The sequence below is a fragment of the Denticeps clupeoides genome, chromosome 14, assembly GCF_900700375.1.
Source record: "Denticeps clupeoides chromosome 14, fDenClu1.1, whole genome shotgun sequence".
NCBI lineage: Eukaryota > Metazoa > Chordata > Actinopteri > Clupeiformes > Denticipitidae > Denticeps > Denticeps clupeoides.
This window is the reverse complement of record NC_041720.1, coordinates 20,700,705-20,719,173: the sequence shown is the minus strand read 5'-3', so window position 1 is coordinate 20,719,173 and position 18,469 is coordinate 20,700,705. Positions and strand designations below refer to the sequence as shown.

At 45.0% G+C, this 18,469-nt stretch overlaps 2 protein-coding genes and 4 non-coding genes across 6 annotated transcripts; 1 reads left to right on the top strand and 5 right to left on the bottom strand.

The window, feature by feature from the left end:
• Positions 1-285: 285 nt before the first annotated feature.
• On the bottom strand, positions 286-3,862 carry rps7 (ribosomal protein S7). The gene is made up of 7 exons (XM_029002866.1): positions 3,789-3,862; positions 3,174-3,258; positions 3,021-3,092; positions 2,383-2,526; positions 1,320-1,384; positions 765-915; positions 286-401 (listed from the first exon to the last, which is right to left on the bottom strand). Exons 2-7 carry the CDS (start codon positions 3,246-3,248, stop codon positions 324-326), a joined length of 585 nt encoding a protein of 194 aa, XP_028858699.1. The 5' UTR covers positions 3,249-3,258; positions 3,789-3,862; the 3' UTR covers positions 286-323.
• Positions 517-738, bottom strand: LOC114763998 (small nucleolar RNA SNORA73 family). The gene has a single exon (XR_003742469.1). It is a non-coding gene; the product is annotated as a small nucleolar RNA SNORA73 family (small nucleolar RNA).
• LOC114764000 (small nucleolar RNA SNORA73 family) lies at positions 1,006-1,227 on the bottom strand. The gene has a single exon (XR_003742471.1). It is a non-coding gene; the product is annotated as a small nucleolar RNA SNORA73 family (small nucleolar RNA).
• Positions 1,477-1,700, bottom strand: LOC114764003 (small nucleolar RNA SNORA73 family). Its single transcript, XR_003742473.1, has one exon. It is a non-coding gene; the product is annotated as a small nucleolar RNA SNORA73 family (small nucleolar RNA).
• LOC114763999 (small nucleolar RNA SNORA73 family) lies at positions 2,749-2,970 on the bottom strand. The gene has a single exon (XR_003742470.1). It is a non-coding gene; the product is annotated as a small nucleolar RNA SNORA73 family (small nucleolar RNA).
• Positions 3,863-3,912: 50 nt separating the features above from the next.
• Positions 3,913-7,421, top strand: rnaseh1 (ribonuclease H1). Its single transcript, XM_029002865.1, has 8 exons — positions 3,913-4,170; positions 4,280-4,404; positions 4,494-4,667; positions 5,286-5,385; positions 5,910-5,964; positions 6,038-6,122; positions 6,206-6,330; positions 7,019-7,421. Exons 1-8 carry the CDS (start codon positions 4,037-4,039, stop codon positions 7,103-7,105), a joined length of 885 nt encoding a protein of 294 aa, XP_028858698.1. The 5' UTR covers positions 3,913-4,036; the 3' UTR covers positions 7,106-7,421.
• The last annotated feature ends 11,048 nt before the right edge of the window (positions 7,422-18,469 follow it).

Sequence of the window (18,469 nt, the reverse complement as noted above, 5' to 3'; positions counted from 1 at the left end):
TGGTGTTAATGGGATTGGAGAGGTGGAAAACACTCTTAATCAAAAGTTCCATTTTGTACAGATCTTAGTAGTATGTGAAGTATCTTTCAAAACCTCAAAGAGAAATTTTCATGTGATGGAATCTTTAAATTTCAGTTTCAGAAATGCAAACAAACTTGAGCTCCAGCTAACCATGTACCACCATCCTCTGCTGTAGTTGGGTTATAATTATATTAGCATCATTAGCACACCATATGCAACTGTTCCTCCTTTTTCAGACCAGGGTACAAAAATGGGACAAAAAGGGACGTGACAGTAAACAAATTTATTTTGTCATCTGCACATTATATCTGGAACTCTGGGAACTCAAATACAACGTCTTTGCCTGTGAGCTTCTTGTAGACGCCAGAGAAGGTCTCCACCTGAAACCAGCAGCAAGAGTAAATCTCAGCACCATTCTACAATCTTTAAGCGACAAACTTAAGAGACGTCTAACAAACCATCTGACAGCATTCTACTAGCAAACAAAAGTAGTAAAATTGTGCACCGCATGGTTTACCTCCCCAGTAACGGCCCGTGGGGCTCTGGGAAGGTGTAGGAATATACGGGACGCCGTCCACAGCAGCCTACAGGCCGGGGACCAGCATGCTGTCCAACGTTGCGGAACGGGACTGTACGTCACAGCGCCGAGGCGCTACGCTCCCATACGCCACACGGACAGAGCCACATGAGAGCCAGCTCACGGGGTGTCCACGTTGGAGATGGTCACCAGGCGCGCCACTTACTTTGTGTTCAACGTTGTTCTGCTGGGCCTTGTCAAGGTGGACCTTGATGAGCCTACTGCTGTCCAGTTTCACGCGAATCCTCTTGCCAACAATCTCACTGGGGAAGACCAGGTCTTCAAGAATGGCGTCGTGTACAGCAGTCAGAGTTCGACTAAGATGGAAAAAGAAACCACAGCACATTAACAATTAATCCGAGGCAACAAGATCACATGGTGAAGTTATTAAGACCAGGAACATGATGTATTATGCACCGCATGGTTTACCTCCCCAGTAACGGCCCGTGGGGCTCTGGGAAGGTGTAGGAATATACGGGACGCCGTCCACACCAGCCTACAGGCCGGGGACCAGCATGCTGTCCAACGTCGCGGAACGGGACTGTACGTCACAGCGTCGAGGCGCTACGCTCCCATACGCCACACGGACAGAGCCACATGAGAGCCAGCTCACGGGGTGTCCACGTTGGGCCAACTAGTAGGCTTTAGAGCCAAGTCATGGTCCTTTTAAATTTAGAAGTAAAAACCCGCCTGATGTGAGAAGTACGGAATGGAAGAGTACCTCCTGGGACGCTTCTGCTTGTTCTTCGTGCGGCTTTTCCTTGTGGGCTTGGGCAGAATTCTCCTCTGATGGAGAAGAAACAGGAGAGTGGTGTTAGACCATATTAACCTGGAAGACGAGGAGGGTGCTTCTAAACCCAGATAGAAATACGTTTGGGTGATGTGCACCGCATGGTTTACCTCCCCAGTAACGGCCCGTGGGGCTCTGGGAAGGTGTAGGAATATACGGGACGCCGTCCACACCAGCCTTTCCGGGTGGGGGACCAGCATGCTGTCCAACGTCGTGGAACGGGACTGTACGTCACAGCGCCGAGGCGCTACGCTCCCATACGCCACACGGACAGAGCCACATGAGAGCCAGCTCACGGGGTGTCCACGTTGGGCCAACACTTGTTTGTGGCATCGAAGGTAAGTGACACAGCAGCATTTTATAAACTGACAGCGTATGTCAAGAGACAGAAAGCATTTTAAAAAAAAGCCACAGCATCCATCTGACATGTTCTCAAAACCCCATTTCACCCCAGTTCCATGCACACATACCTACAGGGTCTACATTAAGATTCTATTGGATGCTTCAAACGTGTATTTTGTGGATACCAATTAGAGAGCAGTTAGGTTTTACAGTAAATCTACTCCATGACATCCGCACATCGCCCCGCTGTAGTTTCAGGAGGTGCTAATGCAGAAACTGGACTATGTGCCACAATATTTAAGCAAACTCAAAAGGGAAAAAAGGGTAACAATGAGAAGATAAAGTGATGAAGTGACGTGATTGTCATTGTGAAACACTGCAGCACAGCCCACATAGAGACAACAAAATGTCTCCTCTGCTTTTAACCATCACTGTTATTGAGCAGTGGGCAGCCATGACAGGCGCCCGGGGAGCAGTGTGTGGGGACGGTACCTCGGTGATTCGACATTTGAACCCGAAACCTTTCGATTACAGGTCCACTGCCATAATTGCTAGGCCACCACAGCCCCACCAAGCCACCTTCATGCGAGTATGGACACGCGAGGCAGATTAGAACACAACTTTCTCTACAGAAGAACGAGGAGAGGCTTACCTGTGCAATGAAGACCACATGCTTGCCGCTAAACTTCTTCTCCAGCTCACGCACAAGCCGCACCTGAATCTTCTGGAAAGACTTCAGCTGGGGCACAGGAACGAAGATGATGATGGCCTTTCTGCTGCCACCCACTTCAATTTCCTGGAGGGCATCAGGCAAAATCAACACACGTATACAAGGTCCCACACATTTATGGTGGTAGTAGCCTATTGGGTAAAACACTCGCCTATGAACCAGAAGAGCCAGGTTCAAACCCTGCTTACTACCATTGTGTCCCTGAGCAAGACACCCGAGTGTCTCCAGGGGGGGACTGTCCCTGTAACTACTGACTAAGTCGCTCTGGATAAGGACGTCTGATAAATGGATTGTGCACCGCATGGTTTACCTCCCCAGTAACGGCCCGTGGGGCTCTGGGAAGGTGTAGGAATATACGGGACGCCGTCCACACCAGCCTACAGGCCGGGGACCAGCATGCTGTCCAACGTCGTGGAACGGGACTGTACGTCACAGCGCCGAGGTGCTACGCTCCCATACGCCACACAGACAGAGCCACATGAGAGCCAGCTCACGGGGTGTCCACGTTGGTGATCAGGTAAAGAGCAACAGGGACTCAACAGGGACTTAGCAGGACGAACCTTGGCGGCGGTGATGTTGAGCTCCCTCAGCTGCGCCTTCAGGTCGGAGTTCATCTCCAACTCCAGGAGAGCCTGTCCAGGAACCACAACCGGTCAGTGGTCCGAACACAACGCACGACAATAGCACTTCTTGATAAAACAGAATACTCGTACCTGGGAAATGCCAGACTCGAACTCGTCAGGCTTCTCGCCATTGGGCTTCACGATTTTCGCGCTGGAACTGAACATGGCCTGTTGTCTACAGGAGGAGAACCAGAGAGGAACATGTCACACAACGTCCGATTCACACGTCAGAGGCATTAAAGAGCAATTTCGTCAATCTCTAGCATTCAAAAAGACAATACGACAAAATTAAGTACTTAATTCGCGTCCCGCACAACGCACACGACCGCCAGCCAGCCAGCCCGCCACCTGGTAGGCTAGCAAGCTAGCACCTCCGACACTCGACTACAACCACGACCCGCAGCTGCTTTACAGAGAACGTTCAAACTAACGCGTGAAGATGAGGCTGTGAAGACCACGGCTGCCGAGAAGGTAACGTGTACTGCCCGGAGTCCACATGGCCTTAATGGCGCTCCAGCCCGCCGCTCCGGAGTCAGCACGATTCCGGTTTTATACGACCGGAGCAGCCATCCGCGGTCAACGATGGCGCAATCTAACGCATCCCTTCCTCCCGACAACTTTCCAACGCAAAATAAAACGCCTGGATGCGCATTTATAACACTTCCATCGCGACTCTCAATCCCGGCGCACATTCGGCGAACTGACCTCGGTCAACGACGGCCTAGGAAGAGAACGAACTCTCGCGAGAGCGCGCTAAAAGCGCGTTGCTTTGAGGAATCATGGGAAACGCGAGTCGGTGGCAATTTGTCATCCAACCAACAGAGGGCGAACTCGCCAAACCGAGTTAGTCTAAAAGGAAAGGAAATTCCCGAAGGAGCGAGGTCGACTTGTAAGCGTGTTTTGTACCATGGTGCGGTATTCTGTAAAGCTGGTGGAAGCCAGTCGGTAAGCAAATGCGGCGGCTGCCTGCTCTGTACAGCGTGGTGCGCAGGGCTGTGTGCTGCGCAGCGGACGACATGGGCAGGAACGGCGGCAAGTTCTTCTACGCGGTGAAAAAAGGCCATCAGCCCGGGGTCTACAACACTTGGTATGTTGTTACAAAACCCACTCAGCCGGCTATTAAAACGTGCACTGGAAAGGGAATTTACCCACAATAAAATAAAGCTGAGAGGGAATTATTCTTGTCCTTCTAATAGGGAGGAATGCAAAACCCAAGTTGACCGGTTTCCATGTGCCAGTTATAAAAAGTTCGCTCTGGAAGAAGATGCCTGGGCGTTCGTGAGGAGCCAGACCTCCGCCGGCCTGTCTGCTCCAGAACCGGGTAATCGGCAGTACTATCTGTGATTAACGTTCAGCAGCCATGGTTCTCTGTGAGTTACTTACAAATAAAGGATTTCCCCCCCATTGAAGCTTCGCACCTCGAAGCTCTGCCCACAAGACGCGTGCCCAGCTACGAGGAAACCATGGCGGCCACGCGCATCAGGAAGAGACCCTGCGAGGATGGAGAAGAAGCGACGGCCAAGCGAATAAAGCCGCAGGACGGCAGCACCGCTGCCCGCGCCGCTGACACTTTAACGTACATGGGTAGGTGGTCCCACCAGTGCTGAGTTCAGATTGAGTTGAACTCTGCACCCAGTGAAGTGCTTTAACCCTCCGGTGTGGCATGGGCCATCTGGGGGGGGGGGGTGTGTTTCAGAACTGGATTTAGGGGCGTTAGAAGTGTCTAATGGCAGCAGAAACGTACTTTCACTGGCCACACAGTAAAATGGGTCAGGCTGGTCTGAGGGGCTGAGATGGTGTTTTCTGGTCACAAATGACAGGATCTGCTGCCGATGGCTCTGTGCCACCTACCACAGCGTCCCACGGGTCCATGTTGATGGTCGATTTGCATGAAATATTTAAAACATGTTGCAAATACAACTTCCTGTCGTCCTTCTTAATAAATGGGTGGTCGTAGCCTAGCGGGTAATACACTCGCCTAGTGAACCAGAAGACCCGGGTTCAAATCCCACTTACTACCATTGTGTCCCTGAGCAAGACACTTAACCCTGAGTGTCTCCAGGGGCGGACTGTCCCTGTAACTACTGACTGTAAGTCGCCCTGGATAAGGGCGTCTGATAAATGCTGTAAATGTAAATAGTAAGCATAAAAGAAGCTTTTTATACTCTGCCTTACGTTTGTTTCACGATGTGGACTCTTTAGGTGATGCAGTGGTGGTGTACACGGATGGATGCTGCTCTGGGAATGGGAAGAATGGGGCGCGGGCTGGCATTGGCGTGTACTGGGGTCCTCACCACCCGCTGTAAGCCACATTCTCCACTTTAACTTTGAAACAAAAAAAGATTTCAAATGTAACGTATTGAATAAGAAATGTTTTGTTGCCTTGTGGCAATGAAAATAAACGTAATCTGTCCATTTAAAGCACTGAATATGAGGGGTTAAGTAGGGCAAGAGTGAAAGGCCGTAGTGAGGACGGTGACACTGACGAACAGACAGGAGACAGAGCTGGGACATGAAGTGATTGTCATTGTGAAGCACAGCACACAGTGTCCTCTGAAAAGAGGAAGGTTTAGTAGGAGGTTGAGCGAGAACATGCAGGTGGTTGGTGAGGAAGATTTAGAGGACCGGAGGAAATGGAGACTATTAATCCTTGTGGCGAACCCAGACAGGAGCAGAATTAACCAAATACCAAAGTATTTCTAATTAACATGAAATTGGAACGTTAAATTACATAAAAGGCACACAATCAATGCTTCCTGATTAATGTATTATTGTATATAAACATAGTGAATTACATAAGCTATGGGTGTATTTTCTGTATCATAGAAATGTTGCTGAGAGACTGCCGGGAAGACAGACCAATCAGAGAGCTGAAATACAGGTCACTTTTTACTTCGCTTCTTGTATTTGTGACGTGACTTGTTGCGTTATCATCTGCTGTTCCACTCAAACAGGCAGCATGTAGAGCTCTGGAGCAAGCCAGAGATATGGACATCAAAAAGCTTGTGGTCTACACTGACAGCAAGTTCACCATTAATGGTACGTCTTGTATTGACTTGGAATTAGTATCTTTTAATCTTTAAGGACTCATTTTTTTCTCCCTCTCGCTTTCCTCAACCAAGGAGTCACCAGCTGGGTCAAAACCTGGAAGACCAATGGCTGGAGGTTAAAAAGTGGTGGGACGATCATAAACAAGGATGATTTTGAGAAGCTGGACAAGTTAAATGCTGAGCTTGAAGTTGTATGGGTACGCTGTGTCAATGTGTTGTAGTTCTTTACCTTCTGTTGTGTTCGGTTTCCTTATTGCCTTTATTCAGGCCTGTAGGATATCGTTGTGGCCTAAAGTGCCTGATACAGTCACATGAACAAATAATTAATTCTACTTTCACCATAAAACGTGTCTTTAATTACCAGGCAACAGGAAATACTGGTGTGCTTTCCAAAGATTTATTTTCATTCTACAATTTGCACAAAGAAAATCAGTATGGCAGGATGTGAGAAACAATCCCTTTCTGCACGCTCCCCGCAAATAGCGTTACAAAAGCTCATTTAGGCAAGTATTGAACTGAACTGGGTATTATTCATGCATTATTCAGCAAATGTGGGCACTCTTTTGGGGGTGCCCACATTTATGCAAATTATTTTGCAATTCATGTGGCATATTTTCTGTTAATTATTGTCATTACTGGAAACACTACTATTTCCATTAGACATGATGTATATTGAAAGATGATGAAAGATGCTACTTTGAACGCTCAGGAATTAAAAAAGATCCCGAAAATGTTCCCCAAAATATTTCAATTTTTAAAAAGATTTTAATATTTTCATATTGCAATGCAATTTAAAGAGAATGTGTATGTACAGGGTCATTTAGTTTATCCTGCTTTTTTTAAATGTACCTTTTAAATGCATTTTCTCTCTGTTCCTTCTTCCAGCTTCACATTCCAGGCCACGCTGGATACGCAGGAAATGAGGAAGCTGATAGGCTGTCCAGAGATGGCGCAGCCAAACCGCTGTTGTAGTGCTGGTGCACATCAAGAGAGAGAAATTTATTGCCATTTGCTTTTCTTGCAACATAATACAAAAATAATTTTATGCTTTTATTTGTTTCTGTGTAGGATTCACAGCATTACATTATAGCAGTTTGCAGTGAATGGAATGGAAAAGTGTCTGAGGAGGACATATTTGCTGCTGTTTAGAAGGCATCTGGTCATTAATGAAGCCTAAATCTTTATGCATTGTATAAGTATTGTCCTATAATTTTCTGTACATTTTGTTCTGTTTTTTTGAGAGCATATGTTGAGTAAAAGTTTGTTTAATAAAAGTCTTTAAAAAGTCTTCATGTGCCCTTGTATTATGTATTTCTGTAATCTTTGTGTTTGCCATATATAAGATTTATACTATATTCCTTTTATGGGTTTGCTCTCATATTTGGCAAATAAACACGATTCTGACCTAAATAAAAGTTGTAATTTTTATTATTTATTAATTCCTATACAACACATAATCTCAATTAATCGTACAGTTACTAAAATAGTAACCATACAGCCTTTTATGTCTCAGGGCTTCTTTTGCAAACTGCATTGTCAGTCAGAAGGTACAACTGCCCTTGCCTGGGATCAAAGTCAAAATAAAGCTCTCGGATCATTTTCACTCGTTTTTTTGCTCCATATCTACCTAGAGGATCCCACCAGCCAGTCCGGATCCTGGTTACGTTCCAGCGTTCCTGTACTGGGAATATGCTGTAAAAGCTGGAGATGGTGAGGACTTGGGTGCAGAGCAGGATGTAAACAGTAGATGGTGCTCCTGCCTGGTCCAAGGCAGGGATCTGATTATTCTGACCACTTCAGGAGGACACTGCGGTAGTCTTGCTCTCTCTCTCTCACTCTCTCTCTCTCTCTCGTCCTGTTAGACAACCTGTCTGTCTGGCTGCATAATTTGGCAATTTGCCAGATGCCTTTCCTTTTGCAACCCTCCCCATTTAAACTGGCTTGGGTCCGACACCAAGAGGACGTGTGTCACCAGTGGCTGGGATTCCAGGTCCCCCACTGCCATTTACTCCAATTCATCATGAGAAAAAACAGACTTTACCCTCACTGCTAGTAATTGGCTGTCACTACAGCACCAGTTTAGGCCACCATAATGGGAATCACCCATCAAATATGTTCTAGCAAAGGAAATATTGCTATGGCTTCTCTTTCCGTGGCAGCTGTCTGGGATGTGGCTTTAATTTGTCACTTTTTGGTAGAGGAAAGGCGAGGGAACAGTATGGGCATGGCAAGAGGACGAATACCTGGAGAAACAGACTTAGAAAAATGCTTCAGTTAGATGTGAGGCTCCCATCAAAATCCATCTTTCCACACTGAATTATAAAAACCAATCCAACTCTCATCCCCCATTTCCAGCGTGGAACTGGGATCTGGATAAACATGACCATTTAATTGCTGCTTTGGGATTTTGTGTGTGGCGAACCTCGGTACCTGCGGTGCCACAGCGGTAGTGCGAGCGGAGCTTCATAATGAGTGAGGGAAGCAGGCAGCAGGGAGCAGGACCACCCACCAGCAGATGCACATCTTGAAGAACGGAGTTGAGAGGAAGTGAGCCGAAAAACAGGGGAGAGCGAGGAAGCAGACGGCTGAGAAGAAGAAAGGAAGAGGGAGTGAGGTATGATGAAAAGGGCTGCAGTGGTGGGGAAGCATTGGCAGATGAAAGTCGAGGTGCGAAATGGAGAACAGAAGAATGTGAAAGAAGTCAAAGAGACTGAGAGAAGGAGACATGTTGCCAAGCAATGAGATGTTCCTGGTTAGAACTTTTCAGAGGTTCCAGTTCATCACAACTTCGGGGTAACCATGGACAATTCCCTCTCCTACTCGTCTCACATTTTCAATATCTCCCACTTGTATTGAATCCGTCCATTTTTATTGACAGGCTACTCAGATACTTGTCCAATCTCTGGTCATCTCCAAACTGGATTACTGTAACTCACTCATGGCTGGTCTTCCTCTTAGCGTAACTCGACCTCTCCAGCTGATCCAGAACGCTGCAGCATGACTTGTTTTCAACCTTCCCAAATACTCTTACACCACTCCACTGCTACGTTCCCTCCTCTGGCTTCCTGTAGCTGCCCCCACATCAGATTTAAAATAGTGAGGAAGGAAGGGACACACCCTCCTACCTCAGATCCCTCACCACTCCTCGGTCTCTCCAGTCCTCTAGCACTGCTCCACTGGTACACCATCTCTCAAGGAACTATGACAGCATCTGTCTTAGAGACAAGGAGGTGGAATGAACTTCCACTAGATGTTCAAACAACTGAGTCACTCAAAGGCAAATGGAAAGTATTTAGGAATATTCGATTTGAAAGGCCTTTAGTTCTATTCCTAAAAAAGGTTGGATGTTTAGTGAATGGTATTTACAGATCGGTCCCTAGTGAACCAAATGAGGGATTTATGGACATTTTACTGTCTGCCCCAGTAAAAACCCAGTATACACTAACCTGCCACCTCATCTACCTGTCGGTACTATGTATGTAATGCAAATGTATATTTTAATTTATTCACCATACATGCTGCAATCTTCTCTGCCTGAAAAGAGTCTAATCACCCTATAATCACTGGGGTACGATCACTCACTTACTCACTTGCTATAACCGTTCTTATGGAACACTGGGTGCAGGGTGGGGACTCATCCAGGGTGGGTCCCCACCCCACCGCAGGACACACAAACACACACACTGTGATGGATGGAAGTCAGAGAAGATTACACTTATTGGTCTACTTTGTGGAAAGGTTGCAATGGGCAGTGGTGGCCTACTGGGTAAAGAAGTGGACCCGTAATTGGAAGGTTCAAATCCCAAACTGCCAAGGTGCCACTGAGCAAAGCGCCTGTCATGGCTGCCCACTGCTCACCAATGGTTAATGGTTAATGGTGATGGTTAAAAGCAGAGGACACATTTCGTTGTTGTGTCGACGTGTGGTGTGCTGCAGTGTAGCAATCGCAGTATCTTTTAATCCTGGAGGGACGGTTTATACTGCAGAGAGAGGCTGGTACAGTCTGGTGATTCTGCAGAGGGTGCCACAGCCCAGCACATGGCACCAGCGGGGCACACTGTTTCACTGAAATACTGCATGCTCCACTCTATTCTCTTCTCTTTTCTCATTATTTGCTCAATTGCATCAGATAAAATGCTCCATTTGGCATTAAAGGAAATTATTATAGCAAAATAGGAGTTACAGTTTTGGAATAACAGTTTGAAACCACACGTGATAAAAAAAACATTTTTTTAAATTGACACAGAACAGAAAAAATGTTGCATGGTGACTGAGGAGAGCACGACGGTTTCTCAATCTGTACCATGAGGTAATTCATCACGCAGCCTACAGCGCCCACGGCTCCTCTGTCACCTTGACAACGCTGCACACAGCACCCTGCCCTGGTTGAATCCTCACTACTGATTCGAAGCACTTGCTCTCCCTTTTGGTCTCCTTCTTTAAATCCTCCGACAATGGCCATTTGAACCACGAAGTCTGTTCCCCATGTTCCTCAAACCACACCGGGACAGTTTCTGTCCAATATACTCCATGAGAAGACGAGGAAGTTTATTTGCATTGGAAATTTCATACATGGTAGCAATGCAGAAACAGCCAAAAAGCACATTCATGCAATTAAACAGAGAACGTATGCATCTTTTAAAAAATAAAATTAGCTGCAATAATTAAAAAACAGAATAAAACAGAAATGACAAGGGTGCTTACTGATCCTAGTCACATGCAGCATAGTGACCATTGTATGCAATGTTACGAGCCGGTCTAGGGGTTCCGACCCATAACAAAAGAAAAGACAAAGGCAAAACCAACTAAGACGAAACAGAGAAATTTAACAAGTATTTTATTAACAAATACATATATAAATAAAGAATAACTACATACGAAACGAATTACAACGAATAACGACAAACCAAACGGGAAAACAGAGTAAAACAAACAAACACCGAAAAGTCGCCTCCTAGGGGAAGCGCAGGGGAAACCGGAAGTGATGCGATCAGGAAATGCCAGGGAGGCGGGTACGGCAAGCGCAGCCCCCAAAGGGGAAAAGAGGAAAGTGGGGCTCCTTTTATTCTTTCTGTCCACAGCAGGAACAGGTGGGCAAACACAACACAAACACAGAAATACCAGGACGTAACAGTATATTACCTTTACAAATTTTGACACCTGCAGTAAAAAAAAGTAAAAAAAAATTCTGTCACTTCAGACCTATTTGAAAGTTTTGGAAGAATTTTGAATTTTGATGGAAAGTCAATATAGGTTGGTGGCTCTGATCATAACCAGCAGTGAAGACTGTAGTACTGATTTATTAGCACTTACATCTTATTTGTTCTCATTAAATCAGTTATAGGTAGAGATTTGTGCAGTTCTGTGGACATGTTGCCATGATTGCGGTCCTGATTTTTTGGAACACACCATACAATGCACAGGTTTTCATTTCCTTCTTAAAATCCCTTAAAATGTCATGTTTGCCTCCTCACCCAATCTTTTCTTTTCACCATTAAACTATGGGGACAGTCTCCCTCCCTCATCTGCTCCTTCGGCTCCAGAAGTGCCCTCTTGATAACAGAAGTCTTGTTCAGATTGAGCACTCAGGCATCTTCTCACTCCTCTTGCTCATCTATAAAATGATTGTATAATCAGTCCAGTCAATTGCTGCAGAGCTGTTCCTACTGAGTTAGTCACCATTCCGTCTTTCATTTCGCATATATGGAGACTACTGGTCTCCATCTATTGGATAATTCATCACAGATAATTCATACACAGGAACAATTAAAACTGCTCAAAAATAAGACATCCTAGATCTGATTTAATTAAATATTCTTATTAAATACTTTGTTATTTGCACAGCAGAATATGCTGATAACAAAAACACACAAAAATGATCAATGGACATCAAATTTATCAACCCATGGAGGTCTGGATTTGGAGTCACACTCAAAATGAAAGTGGAAAAACACACTACAGTCTGAACCAACTTTGATGTAATGTACTTAAAACAAAATGAGGCTCAGTAGTGTGTGGACTCCATGTGCCTGTATGTGACCTCCCTACAATGCCTGGACATGCTCCTGATGAGGTGGATGGTCTCTTGAGGGATCTCCTCCCAGAGCTGGACTAAAGCATCCAGCAACTCCTGGATGGAGCAAGACATTATGTCCCAGTTGTGCTAAATTGTATTCAGGTCCAGTCCAAAATATCAATGCCTTCGTCTTGCAGGAACTGCTGACACACTCCAGCCACATGAGGTCTAGCATTGTCTTCCATTAGGAGGAACACAGGGCCAACCGCACCAGCATATGGTCTCACATGGCGTCTGAGGATCTCATCTCAGTTCCTAATGGCAGTCAGGCTACCTCTGGCAAGCACATGGATAGCTATGTGGTCCCCCAAACAAATACACCGACCACAGTATGTGAGAACTCATTGCTGTGTGTTGGACAGGGTGGACTGCAGTATGTTTTCCCACAGGGAACGGTTCTGGCAACGTTCCTTTTCACCTCTTCTGCAATAGTTGGCCTTATCACAAATGGGGACAACAAGGAGTACAGAGAACTGACCAGGGTCTTCTGGTGCCTGACTGATGCCAGCAGAACTACCTCCAGATCAACACTGGAGAGACCAAGGAGCTGGTGGTAGACTTCCACAGGCACAAACATTCAGGGTATGGACATTGAGGCTGTTGAGAGCTACAGGTACCTTGGTGTTCACAACTCTGATGCCCTCTACAGGAAAGGGCAGAGCAGGCTGTACCTGCTGTGGAGACTCAGGTCTTTTGGGGTGAAGGGTCCACTCATGACTCTGTGGTGGCCTCAGCCATCTTTTACGGTGTGGTCTGCTGGGGAGGTTGCGTCTCCGCTGGGGACAGGAAGAGACTGAACAGGCTGATCTGGAGGCCCAGCTCTATTCTAGGATGCCCTCTGGACCCAGTGGCGGTGGTGAGTGACAGGAGAATGGTGGCTACGCTGTCATCCCTGTTGGACAACATCTCCCACCCCATGCAGGAGACCCTGACAGCACTGAGCAGCTTCTTCAGTGGCAGGCTACTGCACCCACGATGTGGGAAGGAGAGGTTCAGAAGGTCTTTCCTGCCAACCGCTGTCAGGCTCTACAACAGATGACTACACAAACACACACATCAGTACACCATCTCCACTTCTCCTAAGTGCAATATGTCTATATCTACCCACTCTGTAAAAACTAGAGGTGGGCATTGATTAATTTTCTTAATCTAGATTAATCTCACTGTAATCTTGGAATTAATCTAGATTAATCAATATTTTAGATTAATCTACATTAATCTAGATTAATCTAGATTAAAATGGCTCATTTGAATTCTGCCGAAGGCATTCAGAATATGTGTGCTACCCAATTAATGACTAAAAGTAAGTCTTTGAGAACAGGTTTCTCAAACCAGGTGGCGCATTAGACCAGGGGCTCATCTCCTGTTACCAAAATGCATCACAAACTGCTTGAGAAAGCTGTTCTACTATGATAATTGTAGATTATAATAATAAATTATGTTCAATAAGATGTACTTGTGTTTACCAACTGTTTATTCAGTTAAATAGCTGCATCCATGTTACCACGTCACGTTTGATGTGGTCATTTCACAGTTCGAAGACTCGTTCTCGCCCCCTACAGTGCAATTCGGCTAGGTATAAAATACCGCGCTAAAATATCAAGGTGAAAGTCATCATAGTGTAGCGGTTCTTCTTCTGCGTTGTGTAACTTTTTGATTTCGTTTCTTGAACCACAAATGATGAGCTGACACCCAAGAGATTTTCTGTGCAAAGTGTATTCTGTACAAAAAGCAAGGTCGCGTCAGAACATCGCGTCAGAACATCGCGTCTTTCTGCACCTCTCTCTCTCACAACTCACGCCATGTGTCCAAGAGAACTGAACATTAACATAAAGCATTCACAATTTACAATACTGCATTCCTGTACAAAAAGCAAGGTTGTGTCAGAACATCGCGTCTTTCTGCACCTCTCTCTACAATATATAGTATTAAAAGAACACAAATGTTCACAAAATAACACACATGCAAAATATTCCTAATATGTACATAAATTAAAATGAAAGAAATAACTTTTTGCACAGAAACCCCACGCACCTCTCACAGCTCACGCCATGTGTCCAAGAGACCTGAACCGGGTCTCAAAAACAAAATAAAAGAAAGAAGAAATATACTTATAAATCTAGTGTAACCATTTAACTCCGGCACAATAGCTTGCGTAGTATAGCCCAGCTCCCAACCCAACTTTGTGAATAGATTAACGGCGATATTTTTTTTATCGCCCGATAAGAGTCTCACGTTAACGCAGCACGTTAACGCCGATAACGGCCCACCACTAGTAAAAATGTACAAATATCTTTTTTATGTATTTACCGACATATTCTTTTTTTATTTTTACAACTCCAGGACTATTTATTTGCTTATTTGTACAGTGCAGTTTTATATTATACAGTCGACAGTGTCTGTTGCTTTTGCTGCGCTTATCTTGTACTGTCCACTTCCTGCTGTGACTATGTAAATTTCCCACTTGTGGGACTAATAAAGGATCATCTCATCTTATCTTATGTCTCTTAGAATGCGGTCCATGATCCTGCTACTACTTGCATGCTAAGCTAATTCCCCTACCACTTCACTACCACGTGCGATTTCCCTAAAAAGGCTGGCAACTGCTTTAAATTCGATTTGAGGCATCATTTAAACACTTGTAGAAAGACGGTTCACAACACAGCCAATGAAAACGTTCCCTTTTGTTGAGACCCAGTGAACCTTTGTTGATCAAGGTCAAGGGTAGTTTTATTGTTTTTTTCTAATAAATGCAGTATGTAAATGTTCCTGTGTGAATGTGCCGTGTTGAGGCTGCACTTGAGCGGATGTGCACTTAATCCCTGCCCTTGAGTTGCGACCTCTCCTCCTTCGTTAGCATGCAGCGGCCGACTCCCCGTCTCCAGCAGCCGTCTGGAGCTTCATGGGGCTGCCGGCTTGTGTGGTTGAGCCGAGTTCACTGATCTTTATTAAATGTTAATCAGCCTCCTACGGCCCAGGTCCTTCTACAGCACTCCCTCTTGTATCTGCAGACATTTTACACACACACACACACACACACACACACATACACACGCACGTACACAACCTGTCAATCAAACATACACACATTGTTTATATGTAATTGCACTTCATGAAATCAGAAACTCGTTTCTCCAATTCAATTCAAATTTGCACATTTTTGCCCCAATTTTTTTAGTCCACTTTCAGCAACAACAAATAATTGTACAAATACTGCGCTTGTGAGTGGGTTTGTTGCCATGCACGTGTATGCAAGCATGCACATTATGAGCGAGTATGTCTGAGTATGTTTGTAAGTGATGGCTGTAGACGGGGGAAGATGTCACTGCAGGCAGGAGGTGATTGATGACTGCCATATTCATGCCATCAGGAACCCAGTGTGTTGCCAAAATGGCTGCCTGTTCCCACAGAGACACAAACACGCTACACTTTGGGGACCAGCTAAAGAGCCAAACATCACTGTGATGGACAAGGTGAATAGATGAATCGAGAGGCTAATGATCTGTACATCATTAAACAGAATGTTTTTATTGAATTGTGCTGAATTACTGGGCTGAAAGGAGAGATAGTGGGAAATGACAGTGAAAAGAGTGGCCTTGCCCCTGTGTCTTCAAGACTTTCCTACATGCCCGTGATCATGAAAAAAACATGCGTATAGAAACTATTTAGCGGATCCCTTTGTGGACTCACAGCAACAGCAAGTACAGAACTCCACATGTCTTCATTCATAGTTTTGATGCCTTCAGTGAGAATCTACCAACGCAAATGGTCATGAAGATAAAGAAGACACGTTGAATGAGAAGGTGTCCCGTACTGTATGTCCGAAAGAAAGTCTGCCTGCAATGACCAGCTGTGTGTCCACTAGGAGCTATGAAAGGCGCCCGGGGAGCAGTGTGTGGGTACCTCAGTGGCACCTTGGTGGTTCGGGTTTACGAATCTGCTTCCTTAACCGCTAGACCACCACTGCCCCAATACATTTCAAAAACATATTTGAAAAATGGGCTTGGAGAAAGCCCCCCCTCTCCAGTATGTGAGAACATGGCTATTTTACAAATTGCATTTCAGAATGTATTGAAATCTAATTTAAATGACTATTGTACTCTGGGTTCTGTCAAGTCTGCTGTATTCTGTGCTGTCAGAGGCAAAAGGAGAACAGAATCTTGGGAAATAAACATCTAAATTAGTATTATCTAGAAATATCTAGTAATTCTGATTATTATAGAATCACCGTGATCCATGCCTCTTTTTTAGAGATTGTTCTTGTTATCCGCATTAGTGATGACCTGACTGGTGATTTCTCTGCTAGTCCTCACCCTCCTGGTCAGATTATCATGGAGGTGTAACCGTGACACAGGGTAATTGGTAAGCTGTGATCAGTCAGAAAGAGGTTGCTGGCCCTGCACACAGGCTTATGGTTGAAGAGTAAAATACATGAAAACAAGACCAGGCCCATCAGATGCTGGGTCATTATTCACTGCTAATGGCACGTGAAGACACCCTTGATGTTCTGTGGAGGTCACCGTTACCGGAGAGAACAGCCCGCTGCGTCATACAAACAGATCGTTGGAAAGCTGGGGGTGGGAAGCTGCCGGTCGATGTGGAGAGCGGCGGAGTGCTTCTAAATTCCGATCACGTCTCAGCGTGGCTCACACACCGGCGTGCCTGGGAAAGGAGTGGAAGGGATTTTCTGTGCATCCATTTCTCGCTCTCACTCCTGCCACATCTTCCAGTTGCTGCACCAATTCTATAGAAAACATACTTTATTTATTATGAAGAAACAATATTATTTAACCCATCACTAGCACTTTACTCTCTCTTGATGTGTGTGTGTGTGTCTGTCAGGTGTCCCTCCTGCAGCTCTCCCGTAGCGGTAAAGAAAAGCTGTCCTGATGGACCTACAGTATGTAGGTCTACAGTAGTGTGTCCAGAAATTTGCAGAATGTTCTAAGAACATCATGCAAATACATTTGTGAGCGTGATGAAATCACTGTATTGTAGTATTGATGACTCCACAAATGTTGACATTAATGCTGACTTTTTGGACTACCCAGACAAGAAGAAATTGTAATAAATGAGCTATAATATATGCATACTCCTGTGTGCTGCAGTTTATTCATTCTTCTGCTTATGTCTTAATACCAAATGTCCACAATAATATTAGTAAAAAAAGGTTGTGTGAAGTTATGTGTGTTGATTTTCTTTACTCCAATCCCACACTAGTTGCATATCTAGGCCCATTTGTCTCCTTCAACCTGTGGTAGATAAAACAAAAGCTGGCAACATTTATTTCCTCCATCCCATATTTAATAGCTCGAGGTGGAGTGGCCAAATTCTACTCATACTCAGCACACAGACATCTCACCAGAAACACAGAAGAGACAGGGGGCAGAGCTTAAAGATCAGAGTGAGCAGATGAAAGGGTAGAAAATCAATAGAGGACAGGAAGGAGCTGTACTAACCCTGGCTGGGCTTTGATTGAGACCTGCCTGACAAGCCCTGCACATCTCAGACCTACTGAAGGGGAAGGGAGGTTTGATTGCAGCAAGTTGTTTTCTAGCATTTTATAGCACTGAGAAACAAATTATGTGATGATGGGTGAAAAATACATGTTTTTGTACCTAATACAAAGTAATGCTTCCAATAAGGGCAAAAAAACCCTGAAAAAAAAAACAATAAATATTTGTCAAATGATAGAATATTAAACTGAAGTGATTGTCACATGTGATACACAGCAGCACAGCACACGGTGCACACAGTGAAGTTTGTCCTCTGCATTTAACTAATCACCCTGAGTGAGCAGTGGGCAGTCATGACAGGCGCCCGGGGAGCAGTGTGTGGGGACGGTGCTTTGCTCAGTGGCACCTCAGTGGCACCTTGGCGGATCGGGATTCGAACCAGCAACCTTCTGATTACAGGGCCGCTTCCTTAACCGCTAGACCACCACTTCCCCTGGTTGCTTGAAATAATTAAATATGTAATATGACTGCCTAAAATACCTTCTAAACACCAACAACATAAAAAACAGGACAAATATGTCAAATAGTGTTGCCATGGTGAGATATATACACCAGACATACAGAGCACAAAAATTACATTAATAGAAATAAATCAAAGAATTATCTCTATGGCAACAGCATGATTCTACCAAAGCTCCCAGTTAAAAAATAATGTCAGAATGGATGGTGGATTAAAAAATTTGGTGAAAATGTTGGTTGGAAAAGACCCTTTTATCATTTTTGTGTCGCTCGTGTTTATGTTAG

Excerpts from the sequence above, each read along its gene's own strand:
- rps7 (XM_029002866.1), bottom strand. The coding sequence starts at position 3,248 with ATGTTCAGTTCCAGCGCGAAAATCGTGAAGCCCAATGGCGAGAAGCCT. Across the intron at positions 2,527-3,020 it reads TCAACATCACCGCCGCCAAG|GAAATTGAAGTGGGTGGCAG; the intron begins GTTCGTCCTGCT and ends GATGCCCTCCAG. Across the intron at positions 402-764 it reads AGAACAACGTTGAACACAAA|GTGGAGACCTTCTCTGGCGT; the intron begins GTAAGTGGCGCG and ends TGCTGGTTTCAG.
- rnaseh1 (XM_029002865.1), top strand. The coding sequence starts at position 4,037 with ATGCGGCGGCTGCCTGCTCTGTACAGCGTGGTGCGCAGGGCTGTGTGC. Across the intron at positions 4,171-4,279 it reads CCCGGGGTCTACAACACTTG|GGAGGAATGCAAAACCCAAG; the intron begins GTATGTTGTTAC and ends TCCTTCTAATAG. Across the intron at positions 6,123-6,205 it reads CAGCAAGTTCACCATTAATG|GAGTCACCAGCTGGGTCAAA; the intron begins GTACGTCTTGTA and ends TCCTCAACCAAG.